Source organism: Octodon degus, unplaced genomic scaffold (assembly GCF_000260255.1).
Source record: "Octodon degus isolate 3935 unplaced genomic scaffold, OctDeg1.0 scaffold00108, whole genome shotgun sequence".
In the NCBI taxonomy this organism is placed as follows: domain Eukaryota; kingdom Metazoa; phylum Chordata; class Mammalia; order Rodentia; family Octodontidae; genus Octodon; species Octodon degus.
This window is the reverse complement of record NW_004524684.1, coordinates 5479854-5498463: the sequence shown is the minus strand read 5'-3', so window position 1 is coordinate 5498463 and position 18610 is coordinate 5479854. Positions and strand designations below refer to the sequence as shown.

Here is an 18610-nt window from a genome sequence, read left to right as displayed (position 1 = left end):
AATTGTATTCACAAGATAATTATGCTATTGAAAACACAACTGTATGCATAAAATAATTATAGAACATTAAGTAAATATAAATTTTACAAGTGAATGATTTCATCACAAGTAGTAATTATGTGCTTGCTGTCCTTCTGAGAAGGACACTCATTTTCATACTACCATCTAAAAAATCTGAAAAAACCTCAATCTCTGTCCTATTAAACTTGGACATTAGAACCTATGTACACAAAGTATTTCCATTTGATAGGGTCAGTGCTTACCTAGAATTAAAAGAAATTTTGAGGTAGAAAATGGGCATCTCTACTTGACCCAGGACGTCTGCAAGTGCAGCACAGGAACATTTTCTTGGATTCTCCTTTGCTAATGCCTGCATGTGCTCTTACTTGACAGTGACATAGGGTATCCTAAATTCAGCAGCCATAGCTGTATCTTAGCAGCTGGGATGGTAACAAAAACGTAAGAAAAATCATAACTTAATGTACTTATCTCAGATATATATGCACAGCTTCACTCAGTGAAAAAGACATTAATGATAATTTGTAAAATAACTTCTCAATATTTTAAAAATGGTTCTTTACTTGAGGTATTTTAGGGCTCGTAAGTCACACTTCTCTGGCCAGTTGTGCATGTACAGAATAATTTACATTAAGTTCAGGCTAGTATTTTTAGCTATTCTCATATAATTTACTCGCAGCCTTGGAACTTCTCATCTTCTGCTTTTGTGTGTTTGTTTTGGATTACTCCAAAGTGTGTTATTTTGAAAATCCTATGTGAAGCTTTAGGCAAGAGATTTCTATGCTATTTTGGAACACTTTAGGAATTAACTACTTACAGGTCTGCAAGGAACTCCTCCTCCTCTTCTCTCCTTGGTAAGGGGGCCTGTGTCTTGCGTGAGCACAGCTGTCTCTCTTCCTCCACAGACTACATCCGAAACTGCATCATCGGGAGAGGGGGCAGCTACAAGGGCACCGTCTCAGTCACCAAGAGTGGCATCAAGTGCCAGCCCTGGAGCTCCATGATCCCCCACGAGCACAGGTAAGGCCAGCACCAAGCAGATGGCACAGCCTGTCCTCGAGGGTGGCAGTCTTGCTGTAGTCCTCCCCTAGTCCTGTAGCCCTGTGGTAACTAAGTCAGGTTGTAGAATTGCGTGAGACCAAGGCTTACGTGAATTTATGGCTGAAAAGAACATAAAGCAAGCAAATGCATCCTAACAGCAATGTAACTCCGTGCCTCAACTTGTAGATCTAGATGTTTGTGAACGAAGAATGGAATCTTCATTTTGGAGGTAGAAAGGTTGTTCCTTTTGCTTTTGAGGAAGCATTAGAGGCTGTCTAGTGCACCAGAGGCAGATCAGACTCCGACCCGAGAGGCTGTGGGGTTTTTCCAACCTTGGCTAGCTGCACATTAGAATCACCTGCTGCAGCCCTCCGGGTGCTGCCCCACCAAAGGGCAACAGGCCAATGAGGACAGCAGCTTGGGTGGCAGGGGGAGCCTCCCTGACTTCAGGCTTACCCGTGATTCCAAAGTGTAGACAGAGCTGAGCATCACTGTGAAAGACTCATGCCTCAGGCTCACCGGTTCTCATTTCACCTGTGTTCTAAAGATGGCAGCAAACTCCTGCTTGGGAGACAAAGTGTCTAAGCCCCAGAGGAGCATGTTTATTGTGCAGGTGAATTGTACAGCCAGGACTGTCCACACGACATTTGCAGGCTCCTGGGTTGTGAATTGTAGTCATCGTGGAAGAAAAACATAAACACCTAATATCTAGTAGGGACTAAACATATCCGTAGCTTTGAGGACTTACTTCACAAATAGTTTTTTTTTTTTTAATTTTTTTTTAATTTATTTGAGAGAGAGAGAGAGAGAGAGAGAGAGAGAGAGAGAGAGAGAGTGGTGTGTGTGAGTGTGGCCAGCTCAGCCCACCAGGGGGTGGGGCTGGCTGGCATGTGGTGCTGGGGGATTGAACCGCGGTCCCTGATGCTTTTGCTGAGCTTGTTTTAAGTAGGTGCTTTAGACCACTGAGCCATCTCTCCAGCCCCACAAATAGTTTTTAAAGGGAGCTAACATGGTTACTAGCAGTTCTCCCCTGATTAGTAAGTGGATTAGAAGCTTTAGTTTATCCATGTGGCCCGTAACTTGTGGACTACTTTAGTTGTTTATCTCATGGCATTCTCAGAGGAATAGCCAAGCGGGTACTTTGATTACATTGTAAAGCTGCAGCATAGGGAACCACAGTACTTGTCAGGGTTCTCGACACCTGCTAATAATTGGCAAGTGTTGAGGCTGCAGGACAAGGCCAGCCAGTGCACCTCTGTGACTGGTGTTCTGGCCACCCCTGAGGCATGAGCCCTGTGGCCTATCAGAGGAGCAGAGTTTGGGACTCTATTTTGCTAGTGGCTATGATCTTGCTTGCTGAGAATTTTTTAATTTAATTTTACTTTTTCTTAAAAAATCACAATTTTATAACATGATTGATTGTGCTTTAGTAATAGAGATGAGTTAATTGGCTTACATATAGAGAAAAACAGCTAGCTGTTCCAACCTGGGGTTGAACCTGTCCTCTCGGCTTACTTAACCTGAACCACTAAGCAGTAAGCTGGTCATTTCAGTAACAGAAAATAACTATCCCCAAATTAGTTTCTAACAGTAATACAGGAATAACTGGAACATAGTAGTGCTTTATATCACAATACAAACCCAATGGCTGTGTCTGTCTTTTCTCAAGGATATATGTAGTAAAGACATTTTATTTAAAAAGATAGATCAACATTTTTCAAAAAAAATGACTATGTATGCTACTATATTTTTCAAACTTAGCATTTGAAATCAATCTTAGTTTCAGGGTCTTATTTCAAACCCAAATTCTCTAAGATTGTGATTGTTTGCTAGCTGAGTAAGGGTGAAATAGATCTTCCTGGGAACTTGCTTCCTAACTCAACCACTATTTTACTAAAGTACATTCCCTTGTGGCATAGAGGTTTAGGGTTGAGAGGGCTAAACAGTATTAATCAAATACTTCTTTAGTGTTCAACTGAGATTGACAATTTTCTTCAATTAGCGGCTTATTGGAGTATCTGCATGATAACTTCACACTTTTAAGTGTTAATTAAAGATTACTTTTATGGAAAATGGAAAAAAGAAATATATTTCTATTTGGAGGACTGATTTACTATTGACTCCCTTAACTGAAAAATTTTACAAGTAGCTTAATGGAAAGATGATGATAGATGATGAGATTAGTATAGAAGATAAACCAGAAAACAAGGGGACACGATATCTACATCTATATCCTTCATTAGCAGCCCAGGATTCATTAATAAAGCAGATGGTGGAGTAGATCAAGTTTCCTATGAGCACAATTTATATTAAAAGAAAAGCAGGCTAGCATGTAGAAGTTTATGTTTCAAAGTATACTTGGATAATGCCCAGGGGGGACTATTTCTTCACTTGGCTCCCTTCAAGCCTTGCTAACAGCAAGGACAGACAACTAAAAATAGTAAGTATGTGAATAACTTACTATTGTAAGTTCCATCCAGAGCCTGCTGCCCGGCCCACCTCATATGTGCTTGGTTCTCATAAGCATCTGTCAGTGAACACCTGTATGAGGTGACAGAAGGTGGGCAGTCTCCTGTGGCCAGCATGGCCTGTGAAGAAAGGGTGGTCGCCGCTTGGGACACAAGAAGTCAGCTAACTGGGGTAAAGTTCAAACACACCAGAGAGCAAAGAGGTGGTCCAGACTGAGCTTTCATGTCACCCTCTCTGAGAGGAATCGGGATCCATTCAGAGCTGTGGGAAGAGCCCAGGGTTCCAGTCCATTTTATTCACTCCAGGGGAAAATTTGTCTATTGGCCATTATCTAGTCTTAATTTCAACTTTGTCTTTTCCTTCCTAACCATATGTTTCCTGCGAAGTTATTGCCTGACACATTCACTACCTCTTCACAGCTTCTAGTTGGCTTTCCAAACCCACAGGACAGGTATCTGTGTGTTTCTGTCTCTCTCTCCCTTTTTTTCTCTCTCTCCTTCCCTCACCTTTTAACAATAACTCCTCTTTAAAACTGTAGATAATGGATATGTGTTTATTTTATTGAACATGTACTAAAAACACTAGTTCAAGTAAACCTAGTATAAGAACATGACTGAAAAAGGAAATTAATAATAATCTTGCTCGTTCCATTTATCTTTTAAGAGAAGAAATTGAAGCTCAGTAAATAAATTGCCTAAAGACCTACACATCAGGCCAGCATATAGGAGGCAGCAGTGTGTTCTACGATTAATAATAGTGTGTTCTTGCTGCCCCGCTTGCTCACAGTACAGTTACACTAGAGTTTTCCTAGATGAATTTGGATAATGCACTGATGTCATGGGAATAGATAGCAAAGTTTGGTTTTGATTCCATCAGTAAAATAACTATTTTTGAATAAATCTTCTGTAAAAATTATGAGAAGTGTTGAAAACAGAAGGAAAAAACGTAAGGCAGAGTTACGAGCAGAAGCTCCACTGAAGTATTCTGAAATTGTGGGACTAAAATTAGCAAAAATATGTGACTTCCTTCATTTTGAAAAGTAATTGCTGTTAGCAGTTGCTAAATTATGGCCAGTTTTAATTACATTGTTGGTTTTATAAGTCATTCACCTAGTGCATTATTTGCATTTCCCCTTTTCTAAAATGCTAGAAATGTAAGGTTATAAACTATCAAAGACACTTCAGAGTTACAGAATGTCTATAGTATTTCATTCATCTTTTTAGCAAGGTCTGTTTGTTAATCAGCTTCCTAGCACAGATCATTTCTGTTTGGCCCATAGTTACGTGTTCTGAGGACCTCACACTGTAGATTTTTCCTGCTCAAGTGAAAGAATTTCATCGTAGAATGTCACTTGATCCCTAAGGGATCCCTGTGTTCACTCTGTGTACTAATTTTAATAAAAATTGAAATCAATATCTTTTCTTTCTCTTTTTATGATTGACATACAACATCTGTATGTATTTATGAGATGCAGTGTGATGTCTTGGTTTGTGTTCATGACCAGCTCAGGGGAATTAACACGTCCATTTGTAACTCGAAGTTTCACTGGGCAGCAGGCATGTTTGGACTACATGTCCTGAAGACAAAAGCCTTGGACTTCATGTGTACTGAGAACTCTAAGGCCAGTGATAGTAGGAATGAAGCTTTTTTGCAAAAACCCAACAAAGGGGGCCTGCCCATTAGCTTAGGTGTTTAAGTGCCTGCTGAAACAAAGCAGCCAGGCTCAGGATGCTGTGGTTCGATCCCCACATTTTCAAGCTAAGCCAGACCTGCCCTGGAGGCATCCTGGGTGCCCCCCCCCCACAAAAAAACCCAGCAAAATATTGAAAATGTGACATTTCTCAAAACTCTTTCTACTGGTATTATCTATAGTTACATATCAGGTTTGTTTTTTTTTTTTTTTTTTTGGTACTGGATATTGAACTGAGACCTTGCACTTGCCAGGCAAGTGCTTATTCTACTGAGCCATCACCCTGGACCTACATATTAGTTTTAAAAATGACTTTTGATTGTAGTCTACAAAGAAAATGTAGCAGCTTTGAGTCCAAGGTCATAAACAGAAGCAATCAAAAAGTTTCGAACTTTTTTCTTTTCTTTTTTGTATTTTAGGAAAGGGTCTACAGGGTGTTCAGGGTCTGACTACTAGATTGGACTCGTAGTGATCTGCCTGTTTACAGTCTCCCAAGAGCTGGGATTACAGGCATGCACCACCACACCCAGTCTCAATCTCCATCTCAGTGCACCCGGAGGAAGGGCTGGCACAGCAGGCCTGGGGATTGAACCCCTGGCCCCTGAGCCTGCTTGCAGGCACTTTAATCTGCTGAGCTATTTGGCCAGCCCTGGCCTTTTCAAATGTGTTAGAATATTTTATGATAGTAACAAAATGACCATTAGGCCATTACAAGTTTTACATGAAGGTAATAAATCCAAGTGATCAAACCTGTGGCTCACTGTTGTGGTTCAGACTAGAAGCCCAAGCCTCAAAGATAGTCAATATTTCCAGAAACATTTTTTTAAAGAAATAAGTAATTCTATGCTGAAAGTGTCACAGCAGGGATGACAGCAGGGCGCGTGGTTAGACATAGGTAACACCTGAGTAAGTGCATATTTTGTCATCTTTTTTAACTTCTCCAAACACCCGTTCAAGCTGTCAGATGTTAGACGCTTCAGGCATGCTCCTTATACAGGTGAACTACCAGGCAGGAAGATGCCCAAATACTTGCAGGGGTCTCTGGCTGGAAAGCTTTGAAATTGAAGTCTAGGTCTCAGTTGACTTCCGCTTCTTGGTTCATGTTCATTCATCCATCTGTTTCTCAATTGTGCAAGTGGGAAAAAGAGGCTGTTATTTATAAGAAAAGCAGTAACCAAATAGATGATGACCTTGGGTAAGCAGGGTGGTGGTGTGATCTCAAGGTTAGTGCCGTGATTTCTCAGGTCTTCCCTTAAGGACCTTTAAGTGGAGCTGTGATGCTGTGATTTATACCACGCCAATGACAACCCAGAGCCTAAAATTCTTAATGTGATATTGAATACAAAAGCTCAGCTAGATGAACTTTAAAAAACATTCTAGTATTTTAAGAATTTGTGGAAATGATCAAATTTAAGTTAAAATATGGGTCTGTATAAGAATAGTCCTAAGGGGTGACTTTGGTCTCAACTTTCAGGAAAATTCAGAGAATTAGTTAGTAAATTTAATAGGCCAAAAATAAAGTTGCATGCTCTTATACTGTAATGATTATCATTTTAAAACTAGCTTTTTGCCTTCGAGCTATCGGGGTAAAGACCTACAGGAAAACTACTGTCGGAACCCTCGTGGGGAAGAAGGGGGACCCTGGTGTTTCACGAGCAATCCCGAGGTACGCCATGAAGTCTGTGACATTCCTCAGTGTTCAGAAGGTAAATGAGCCTGACTGCGGGTCACCCCATCTCCCATGCGTAGAGCTGTGACACATTGCAGGGGCATGGACATGAGTCGGTCACAATAAACACAATGTCCACTCAAAAGCAGCCCTGGAGAATAATTTGGGTGCTTGCACTGATGTTTTGCAAACTCTCCGATGACCACCAGATTAATGCAAGTCATGGAGCCAGTGTTCAGTTTGAATTTCAAGGTCAGCCTGAGACATCTACTGTCACTACTGTCTTCAGCTCACGTACCTTGAAGTCTGCTCCCATAGATCACATATAAAGAACTGAATGAAATTAGCCCTTTATTAGTAATGCTGGTTCTATATATCCAGCACCTGCTTGTAGAAGGCACTGGGTACAACTTCTGTGGTGTCCTATGACCAAGGCCTATGCATTCAGAAGAGAATAGGACCTGGGGTCACCGGAAGCTCAATACTCCCAGGAGTGTTTTGGTGCAGATGGGACCAGAAGCAAATCTGACACCCAGACAGGAAGTGAGTGCCAAATGACCCCCTCTCGGGGCCCAGTTGTCTTGAGTGATTGCACCCCAGCGTCCTCTGTGTTCCCCTCCTCTGAGCATGCAAGGCGCTGTCTACTCTGGAGCGACTGATGGCTGATAGAGAAAAGATTTCCAGCACTGCGTGAGGGCTCATTTTTCACAGATATTCGGCTATTGAATAGCTAGCTTTTTTCAGTTCGGTCAAAATCTCTTAAAATTTGCCAAATCCAAATGTGGATTGAATTATTTTAGAGGTTTATTAAAATCTGAAAGTACTTGGGGAGTGGAGGAAGCGCTGGAATGCTGTCCTATTTTTATATGAAGATATTTTACCTGTTTATGAACTAAATATTTGAGTCATGTCATTCATGAGCAGCCATAAAGGCTTTGCTGCTCTAAGTGCCACAGAGAAAGTGAAGATGCTTTTGTTGTTAGTGAACTTAAAACCTTGACTTCGTGTGGCAGAGCCAGTTCCATGTCTGTTTGTAAATTCTCACTTTCCATTCCATGTCATGTTCTGTTCCCTATAACTCTTTCATTGTTTTCTTTCCTTTTAAAAATAATAAACTTAACTATGATAACACTGTGGACAAGTCTGTTTTGTATGACTAAAGTCTGTGCTTAATATTTGGCTTAAATTTTCACATGGAAGAAAAAAGACCCTATTTTTAGGGAAGCCCCCATTTTCAGGTTTTGTAGTCACTTTTGAAAATCACTACTAAGGATTTTTGTTTATGGATTTTTTTTTGACCTGGTTAGCCATGTCTCAAGACAGGGAATTCAGTTTAACTTTGTGTAGCTTAGAATGTACATCAGCTGCCTCATCCCTGTGAGATTATGATTTTCAACTCCTGACTAATAAGAAGAACTCATTAAATACAGTGCCAGGGATGCAGACCCTTAGTGAGGGATAAAGAAAGTATAAGACGAGAAGTAATTTAAACACTTTTCTGCTTAGTTGCCCTTGAAAGGATGCAATTTGCAATATTCTTTCATAACTTGAGGTCATCAGACCTCCCTCAGAAGAAAGCACTGCTCACTGTTGCTGAAGATCTGCGGTACTCTCGGTCACGGCGCCAGGCGCCATCCGTGCATTCTCTCGGGAAGCAACTAGACATCCGACGAGGCTGTGGAAGCCCTCGTTCATGAGACCAAAGAGAGGTGGATTTGTGAGACTACTCATTTTTTCAGTTTTGCTGAAATAACTGCATGTATGGATATTTCCAAGTAATTACCTTTAGCAGAATAAAATTTACACTGATAAAAAACTGATCCAGTTGATGACTGGATTTGAAACAAAAGTAATTGATTTAGTTTGTAAACTCACATCACCTACGGCATCATGACTGAAAAAGTGCACAAGTTTTCTTGCTTAGAATAATGAGAAAGCATAGCCCTGAATCGGAGCCATGTTCCTAATTCGGTGTAGTTGTACTAGTTTTCTCCCACCGTTTTGGCGAGAGCCACACTTCGGATTTGGACTTGTGAGCGGTGTATTTGTTTAGGTCCATTTGCTTTGGGACTGTGCTTTGCTCCTGCCTTGCTCTGTGGCAGGGGCTGCAGGATGCTTGCCTGAGGTTGCCTGATGTCACGTGAGGCTCTGGCCAAGGGGCGCGGGCTCATCCTCACCCACCCAGACCTCTCCCCAGTGCCTGTTCCACAGCCACACACTCCCTGCCTTCTTGGTAGGTTGGCTTCATTTCCATCCATCTTGCCTGGCTTTAGGCTGGGAACCCTTGGAAGATTCTTTGAGTCCCAGAAGTTTGAAAAGTGAGTTCAAACTTTGGTTTTCTAGAAGCCACTTCTATAATGAACTTGATAATTTAATTGAGTGGTGTAGGACAATTTTCAGCTGTGTGCTTCCCAGGGCAGGCCAATAGACCTGTTGCGCCTTGGTCTCCTCTCTGACCCTCCGAGGAGGAAGCCCTTTCTTAGTAAGAGGAAGGCAGAGCGGAGATGGCATAATTTAAAAAGCTAGGATTAATGGTCCTTCCCAGAACTTTCCAGTCTGTCTTCATGTGCAAACAATTAGAATTTGTAACAAACTGTGTAAGTATATAGGACAGAAAGGCAATTTGAACTATGGGAAAAGCTTCTAGAGGGTCAGAGAGACTGTTTTTGAGTGTTCGGGCTTAGAATGATGAGAAAGGTATGCATTGAACCCAAGTTACATTTTCTCTTTTAGGTAAGTCTCTCTCTCTTTTTTAAAATTAATTTTACTGAGAAAGAAATATCAATGAGACATTTTCAAAATATGTTAGTAGGACAGTTACAATTAGATAAGTCTCTTAAAATTCGTGGAAGTCTTGTTTTCTTTATAGTGCCAGGCAAGCAATATCGTGTATATTAAAGTTATAGAATAATCAGAAAATACACAGCTATCATAAGTTTGCCCCTCAATTTTATCCTGGGCGTGTTTAATTCCCACTCCAAAAGCAGCTTTCACTGCTTTCTAAACTTTTTCTTGCCACTTTGTACTTACCTTTCCTTGTTAGGCTCCACCACAGCCGCACCTTTCTTTACTACAAACACAGCATACTAATTCATGTTGTCATATTGTTTTATTGTGTGTTTTTCCTTCTATTTTTTATCCAATCATCATTTTTTCCTCAAGGTCTATGTAAAAATATATTCTCTCCTGAAGTACCACTGTCACAGAACACCGAGAACTCTAGAATATATCACAATAACTGCACACTTGCCGTCCAAAAGGAAGATGAAAGTGCTGGAAAATCACTTCTCCTGCGAGCTTCTTGCTAATTCCCAGGCCAGGCCAGCTGATGCAGAGTTGTGCAGCAGCCAAGTGTGGAGATGGTTTCTATGCACATGGTGTTTGCAGACACCTTGACCTACCACACACATTCTGGAAAGAAGTCTTCTCATAGAATCCTCTATTTCATTTCTACAGCTATTTTTTCTTAAGATGAATGAAAACCCATATGTTCAAAGATGCTTCCTTTTTTTTTTTTTTCCCCTTCGGAACTGGGGATTGAACTCAGGCAAGCGTTTATTCTACTAGCCATCTCCCCAGCCCCAAAAGATGTTTCATCGTAGTACACATAGTACTGCTTTCTAGAAGACAGCCCTACTTACTCTTATTAGAAAGGGAGCCTAGAGCAGACTCACGCACCCAAGGTCATCTAATCAATGCACTCTGATCTGTAAGTACCATTTGAGAGCAGGGTCACATATTTGGATGTCCTTCTTGTATGAGGTCATTGTGGTGAATTCTTTTTCATTCGGTACAAAGGGACAAATGACAGTGATAAATGCCACACCATTTTCATTGATGAAATCAAATCCTGCATGCTTTTAAAAAGAACTGAATAAATCCAAACCCCATTGAAATGGAAAGCTGAAATGTGATGATACTCAAGCTGTGTTGAGTTTGTTTTACAATGTGGAAATGCCCTCCGCCAGCCTGAGGGCCTTCCTCAGTGTGTGTGCTCAGGGCCTCTCCCCAGCAGCGGCTCACTGTGGGGCTCTGGCACCCTCAGTATCAAGTGAGGAGAAGCTGAACTGCTCCTTTGTCTAAGTTCATGAGATAATTGACACAAAAGGAAATAGAAGGATCAGTCCAGTAGTAGCTCATAGTCTCAGAAGGTTAATGGTTAATGTCCTGTTACAGAATAAGAATAAAAGGCTCAAAAGTAATAGTTCTACTACGTACCAAGGTCTATTCGAGTGCATAAAACTGCACATTTACATCCTTCCCCATTTCAGCGAAGGTAGATGATCACTAATCACAAGATACAAATGATGTGTTTGGGGAAATTTGCCGGATTCGTAGAAGAGGCAAGTGCTGATTTATTTCACAGGATACTTGCGGTGCTACAAATCAACCTTCTGCCCAAGAAGTGTGATGTTCAGCTAGTAGATGTGATTCAGAATTTTCAGTATGACATGAAAAGCCAGCCTGAAAGAACAATTAATTAATCTTACAGAATCATTTATGAGGTCCCACATAATTAGGTCAGCTTATCCATTTCACAGGAGTGGGTACAAGGAGTTCAATGATAGGTCACCTTCTAGCCTAAGCTAGAAAAGGGTAGTGTTCGCTAACAGGGGTGAGCAGTGTTTTCTTCTTGAAAGGATAGATATGTTCTGCAGCTTTCTGCCCTAAGCTGATCTCTTGAGTGTACTGGCTCCCAGTTATTGCATCAACCATGGGATATGATGTGTACTCCATTGAAATTGTGTCATTGCTGTGCATATGGTCGCGGGCAAGTGGAACGGGCGGCATTACTGTGCTCACGACAGACACTGAATCTTCATTTTAGACCAAGGAGACAAAAAGCTGCTGAAGTCTGCTTTACATTCCAATTGCTCTGTAACTACTGGACAGTTACTGGACCACTAGCTGTACAGAACCATAGCTTTACAGTAAACCTGTATGTCACCAGCTACAAACTATTGGTGCATTCCATAGAATATATTTTGTGCCACCATTTATGAATATAGGATGTTTTAAAACTATTTTGCTAAGCAGGTGATTTATTGTTCTCTTAATGGAATGGTGGCCTTTTTGATTTTGTTGGCCGAAACCAATAACGTGCCCTACTTTAACTTTTTTAGTGGAATGCATGACTTGCAATGGGGAGAGCTACCGAGGGCCCGTGGACCGCACGGAGTCAGGCAAGGCCTGTCAGCGCTGGGACCATCAGACTCCTCACCGGCACAAGTTTCTGCCTGAAAGGTAAGAGGCCTTTGGGTCTCAGTCCCCCAGCTCTCTTCACCCTCTGTTGTTTGCTCCATGACACCTTCATGGACACTACACACATGTGCTTTGTCAAATGCCTCTGGATTTTCAGGCTGCTTCTGAAGCAGCTGCTTGGAGCTCTGATGCTAGGAGGAGGTGGCTTGAGGAAGAGGGCTTTGGGCTGGGGTTCAGGAAAACACCAGGGACACTGTCAATTACTCTTGGCAAACTGGGGTAGGAGGCCGCTGCATTGGGACAGTCCTAGCACAAGATGGCCGTGAGATGCACAGTGGAAAGATGAACAGAACAAGCATCTGCTTTCGCCCCTAGTAAAGACAAAAGTTGAAAGGGGTGTGAGTCGGGCCTGCCCACCTCCTCTCCTGCCCTGTGGGAGCAGGGCTCACTGCTAAGCACAAGGGCATTGCCCTCTGGAGCGGCAGCCGAGCTTCCAGGCCTCTGGCCACAGAGGAGCACAGGGACACCTTGACGTGTACTGTGCTCATGGAAGGGGAGCAAGAGGGGCGGCAACAATGAGCTGACTGCTGTGTCCTGCAGCACTATGAAATTTCCAAGGACAGAAGCAGAGAACTAAGTCTACCTTTATCTTTGGAGAACACTTGGAGCTTTGAGAGTTAAGCGATTATTAGGGAGACGGGTAACCAATGTTTCACCTGATGCTTTAGTGTGTGCAGGATTTAATACTTTAAGAATGGGTTACATAATCCTACTCTATTCTTTCAAATTCTGAAACTTTGAAGTTTCAGAATTAGTTCTTTTTATTATAAAGTTAGTTCTTTTTTATAATAAAGAAAAAAAAGTAGAAATCATTTTAAAGGAAAGCCCACTCATGCCTTCTTGGAAAAGGCTTAAGAGTTTTTGCTTTCTTGTTTTTCTCTACCATTTTTGTTCATTTTTGCTTACTATTGTTCTTTTCAATGAAGCTGAAACTCTGACTTATTTTTAAAGTGCATGTCTTTTCTTTTAAGTGAGAACAGAAGGGATATGGTAGCAATTAAAACCAACTCAGCCATTCAGGACGCCCTTAATCTAAACTGGGAGCTGGGCTGCGGGGAGGGTGGTGTGATGGTTTGTCTCTTGCTCTGGTGCAGGGAGGGCATGACCTAGAAAGGCTCTATTTCCAAAATTGAGCTGTCATTAGTAACAGAGCAACTGAAACCGAACTTTCAGTTTGAACCCAGGCCTGCCCCAGAAGAGGACTGTTTTCCTAATGAGCATTCTACAAGGGGTCATGTTTTTGGAATCTGCCCTTAATTGGGCCCTGGGAGAAAGGGATGCAGTTGGGGACCCTAACTGGTAGGCAGATACCAAATGGTCCTGACTTACTAGTGAGAGGGCAGCATGCTCTGCTTAGTGGATACGAAATGAGAGAATCCTACAGTTAGTGATTAACAGCCCCTGTGAATTCAGAGATAGAAAACCCACTCTTCCCTTGAGCCGCGAGAAAGTTATTCTGTGAGCTGAGGCGGTGTTCCGGACAGACTGACACGACACTTTTCTCGGTGTGGTTTGCAGATACCCTGACAAAGGCTTTGATGATAATTACTGCCGCAACCCCGACGGCAAGCTGAGGCCGTGGTGCTTTACCCTTGACCCCGACACCCCCTGGGAGTACTGCGCAATTAAAGTGTGTGGTAAGTTAGGGCCAAATTTATTGGTTCCTTTTCCCCTCACAGCTCGGATCTAAGCAGGCGATTATTAGGGAGACAGGTTACCAGTGTTTCACCTGATGCTTTCGTGTGTGCAGGCTTTAATACTTTAGGAATGGGTTACATAATCCTAGTCCATCTTTTGAAATTCTGAAATTTTGAAGTTTCAGAAAAGCATTGTATGAATCTTAAACTTTTGGTAAAAGCCACAAGTGTCATGAAAATGAGACAAAGATGAAGGAGTATGTGCAGCGTCACAATGTCATAAAAGTAGTGACAGATAGAGCCCTGGATTCTAGCCTCTCCTTCCTGCATCCTCTCTGTTGTTTTTCGCAGGAAGGAGCAGGCTGAAAACGGAGTGGGAAACCATGTGGGTAGTGACCACAGCCACTGGGAAGAAAGCTGAGCACGTGGAGGCTTCCCCCATGGCTCCTCCTGTGCAGCAGCTGCTGTCGCCTCTGTGGCTGTCTTTGGTCCTCAGCTGTCTCCTAGCGCTCCCTGCTGCCCTCTCTAGACAGGAACCCCAGCCAAATTGCCTGAAGTCAGGCTACCAAGCACGTCTTCTTACGTGCCATATTGCTTTAACCGTGCATATGTCACATTCTTGCTCTTCTTTGAAATTATACTTGATACTAATGTGATAAGGAATTTTTATGAATAGATGCCTCATTTTTCAAGCGAAACTTAAAGTGTCTTGGGATGAATAGAATTGCACCCATTCATTAAGGTGTGGTCATAATATAATCTGACTTAATAATATAGGAGTACGTGTGCAGAGAAATATACAGAAAATTAAGTGGCCAGCATGAGGTCTGGTACAAGCATGTGCAGTAGTACCCACAGAAGAGGACATGGTCGATAGTAGCTCGTTTCCTGTTTGTGACGTGATGTCCCCGATCAAGCCTGGCTCAGTCCTCATCACTGCTGCTGGGTGGACTTCTCTGGTCCTTGACTCACTGATGAAGGCAAATGTTTCGGGGAGAAGCACGGCGTGTGCGGGAGCACTGCTGAATCTGGAGGCCCATGAAGGGTACCACAATGCTCCCAGGAGACTGAGTCATCCGCTCGTCCTCTAAACTGAAAGACGCCTCCAGGACAGCGTTCCCTGTGTGGCCTTAACTCTGCTTATGGGCTTGTTTGGTCATGATGGTCTTCCAAGTGCTCCTGGCCAGTTAGGTCCAGCCAAATATTCTGATTCCTTTCCAACTTTTGTGTATAGGGTACTCTTTGACATCTTGTCTGGAATAGACCAATAGAAACACACACACACACACACACACACACACACACACACACACACACCATAAAGCAATGTTTTGCACATTTAAAAAGACAATGGGAGAGCAAAGAAACGAAACGGATCTGATACTTTCTAACAATTACATAGGTTTCCTCCCCTTTGCTTTGTTGTCAAGAGGAACTGGGTAATGGTGTGCACAACATGCGCTATGTCTGGTGTCTCTGTTAAACGGCATGGTTGCTCATGGGATAGGGTTCCTCAGAAAATGGCAGTAGGATCTGTGAGCCAGTGCTTTATTTTTGAAATTAAAATAATCTTCAGAATTTTGTGAATGTTTTAGAAATAACTTATTAAAGGACAGCTTTTATTTTAAAACTTATGAGAATATAGTTATGAAGAGATTATACTTTTTTTTTTTTTGGTACCAGGGGTTAAACTCAGGCCCTTGCACTTGCCAGGCAAGCACTTATTCTACTGAGCCATCTCCCTGGCCCAAGAGATTATACTTCAAATAAAGTGAATGAAATAAAATTGGAATTCCTGGAAGCATAAAGGATAACCTTTTGAAAATATTCTTTCAAATTCTTTGACGTACAAATACAATAAGGCATATCATACAAAAATGAGGAATTTAGTGACAGTTTCATTTCTGTCTTAGTTTTTTATTATGGCAAAATATTCCCCAGGATGAGCAGCTTAAAACAGCCCACCATCGCCCTCTACTTTCCATGTGTGAGGACAGCTGGCAGGATGCAAGTGGGTTCCATGCTCAGTGTCCCTGAGGTCGCCATCACGGGCTCGCCTGACCTGTGGTTGGACCTGTGGCCAGTGGTCAGTGACAGAATCATGCGCTGTGACTGTAGGCAGAGGCCCTGGCCCTCAGAGACACCTGCCATTCCTTGTCTGTCATCATCCTGTCCCTGGGCTCCTCAGAGCAGGCACGGCCGTGCCTGCTCTGCCCGCTACACCTAACCCTTCTTTCTAAGGGCTTCCCGGGCTGGTTTGGGGCCATTTAGGCCACTTCCTGTTCATCACCACGAGGTCAAGTCTTAGGAAACTTAACTAGGTACGCCAATTCTCACTTTCTTTGTCGCATAACCACATAATTCCACAAGAGGATGTCACCCCAGGGCCGCAGCCCCCGGCAGTCTAGCTCTGTGGCCCTGGAGTTTCTGAAGGCAGAATGCTGTTAAGATATTGCAAACATAGGAGGAGATAGAAGCTACTCAGTGGTGCCCACAGGAAGGGCTGTTTTATGAGCCCCATGGTAAGTTCACAGGTCAGATAACAGTGCATTCCATAAATGAATTCATTGCTTTTAGGAAAAAGCATGTATTGAGACAACTGTGCTTTTCTGAAGTGAACCACAACAGGTCTCTGGCCCCTGAAAACCTCTGGGGACTGATGCCCTTTGGAAAATACTACTGATTAACTAAATCAGTTCCCAGACACGCTGAAAGGAAGCCACTTTTATACTGCTCACTGGGAACCTGAGTTGTCTCTTTGGCCAAATGAATTGATATGTAACAAATGATAAATGTAAAAAAACTCATTAAAAACAAAAATAATAAATGTAATGGTTGCTGATACATATTATAATGAAAAATAGACATGCTTGCCAGAACATACGGGAAGCCATGATGGGCTAAAGCAGCTTTGATCTCCTTTACATCCGAGAGGACTTTGCATGGCTTAGGTGTCGCTAGTCCCTCTTGACAACAGCAGAATGTGCAGTGCAGCTTAGACTGCTGAGAGGACAATGACTGGGACGAGCCCATGGCTGCTCCCAGGCTCTGCAACCCTCTGCAGCATCTCCCAAGTTAAGACCTCTTGTCCCACAGATTGTCTTCTGCTCTGCCTCTCTTCATTAATCCTGCAGGACAGTCTGTTCTGCTGTTAAACTCCTTCGCATGATTGGCATCACCACTGATCTAGTTTAGGTTCCAGGAGGCCAGAAGGTCCTGGGTCCAGCACTCTCCCAAGCTGCACACTGGCCCCTCGGAGGGCATCCTGGTTTCTTGCCCTGCGAGCGTCTCACAGCTGGCTCCCTCCATTCATCAGGAAGAGAGCTTTAGCTCTCCTTGTGAATATTCAAGTGGTCTTCGGTGCGGTTTCCTCCAGAACCACCTTTTGCTCTTCCAACTCTGTTTCCAGAATGCTTCCAAAATATCTGGCTCATCATTCCTCATCCTTAGGCCACCACACACACACACACACACACACACACACACACACTCACACACACTCACACACACACACACACAGATTAGAGATGGTCCAATGATTCCCTTTGTCCTTAGGGGTGAAGATGAGACAAAGCCGTCCCGTAGGAGTGTCCCCTCTCTGACCTCATGCCCTGTGGCTTCGCCCCTTTTCCTTCCTGCCCTGTGGCTTCTGGTCAGCCCCTGTGGACTGAATCCTGTGGCTCATATTTTCAATTTCATTTATAGATTCTTCATCCTTGACATCTTTTCTGCCTTGAAATTTGTTTTTCCTTTACCTTGTTGACAAGCCCTTGTTTAAATTTAACTCAGTTATCGTTTCCTCTATTTTCACTCCTTTTTCCAACTGTGCTATATTGACCATATTCACATCTACCTGCATAAGAGTTTTATCAGTCAATGGGGATTAAGTTATTCGCATGTAACTTTGTAAATCTGAACTAAAATAGGCTTACTATTCATGTTTCCCAACAAAACTTCGATACGATTTTTTTACCCTTCAGTTTTTCACTTTCTAATTTCTTTTTACAAATTTTAGATTGTTAAAAATATATTTAATGACTTTTTAATATTTTAGCATAGACTCACTTTATTTTTTTTCTAATTCTTAAGGTGACTACCCTGTCTTAGTGAAATGACGCATTCTATTCCAGGTTATACATCCACACCATCAGACCCCTCTCCTCTCAGGTACTGCTCAGATTCTTTTTTTAAAATTGACACAGGGTCTCTCTGTGCAGTTCACACTCAGAGTGATCCTCCTGTCTCAGCCTCCCAGCTCTGGGACTATGACCATGGGCCTCCACGCCCACTTTCGGACCTGAATGGCACGCCCACGTCCTGGGTCAGCATGGGATGCCATACTGGGGATCGAACTCCAGACCTTGTGCTTGCCAGGCAGGCGTTTAGGATGCCAAGCTATCTCCCCAGCCCTGCTGAGATTCTTGGTGTCGTATTTATTTGTCCTAATTTTCTGGATTAAGAGATCTGTCAAACTGTGCTTGCTGTGACAGACAGAAGCCATGTCTGTCTCCTGCTCTGGTGATGAGCATTTTGCTGCAGCCAGCTCAGAACTTCAACAAATTCTTTTTGCATGACTGATTTTGCCTTCCTGGAAAATAATAACTACTCTTTTTTTTCTCTTTTCCTTGGAAATCTTCTACAATTATCAATATTCATCTGCAAAGACAAAAGGGGGAGTTGCTTCCTGCTTTCTCCCATAAGCTCAACCCATTCTCAGGCTCCCAGCTTCCCTGGGTACTTAGGTCGATTTGCTGCCTGTCGTCATCGTCGTCATCGTCCTCCTCCTCTCCTCCCCTCCTCTCCCTCCTCTTCTCCCTTCTCCTC

At 42.7% G+C, this 18610-nt stretch overlaps 1 protein-coding gene across 2 annotated transcripts in view; it reads left to right on the top strand.

Annotated features, from left to right (window-relative positions):
* Positions 1 to 18610, top strand: part of Hgf (hepatocyte growth factor) — a 72971-nt gene that overhangs the window by 12131 nt on the left and 42230 nt on the right. The window contains exons 4-7 of one of the 2 annotated variants that reach the window (XM_004639256.2): positions 924 to 1038; positions 6797 to 6924; positions 12011 to 12131; positions 13668 to 13786. In XM_004639256.2, the coding sequence (XP_004639313.1) occupies positions 924 to 1038; positions 6797 to 6924; positions 12011 to 12131; positions 13668 to 13786 (483 nt within the window). Of the gene's footprint in view, positions 1 to 923; positions 1039 to 6781; positions 6925 to 12010; positions 12132 to 13667; positions 13787 to 18610 lie in introns of both variants that reach the window. The other variant, XM_004639255.2, reaches the window with a different exon arrangement.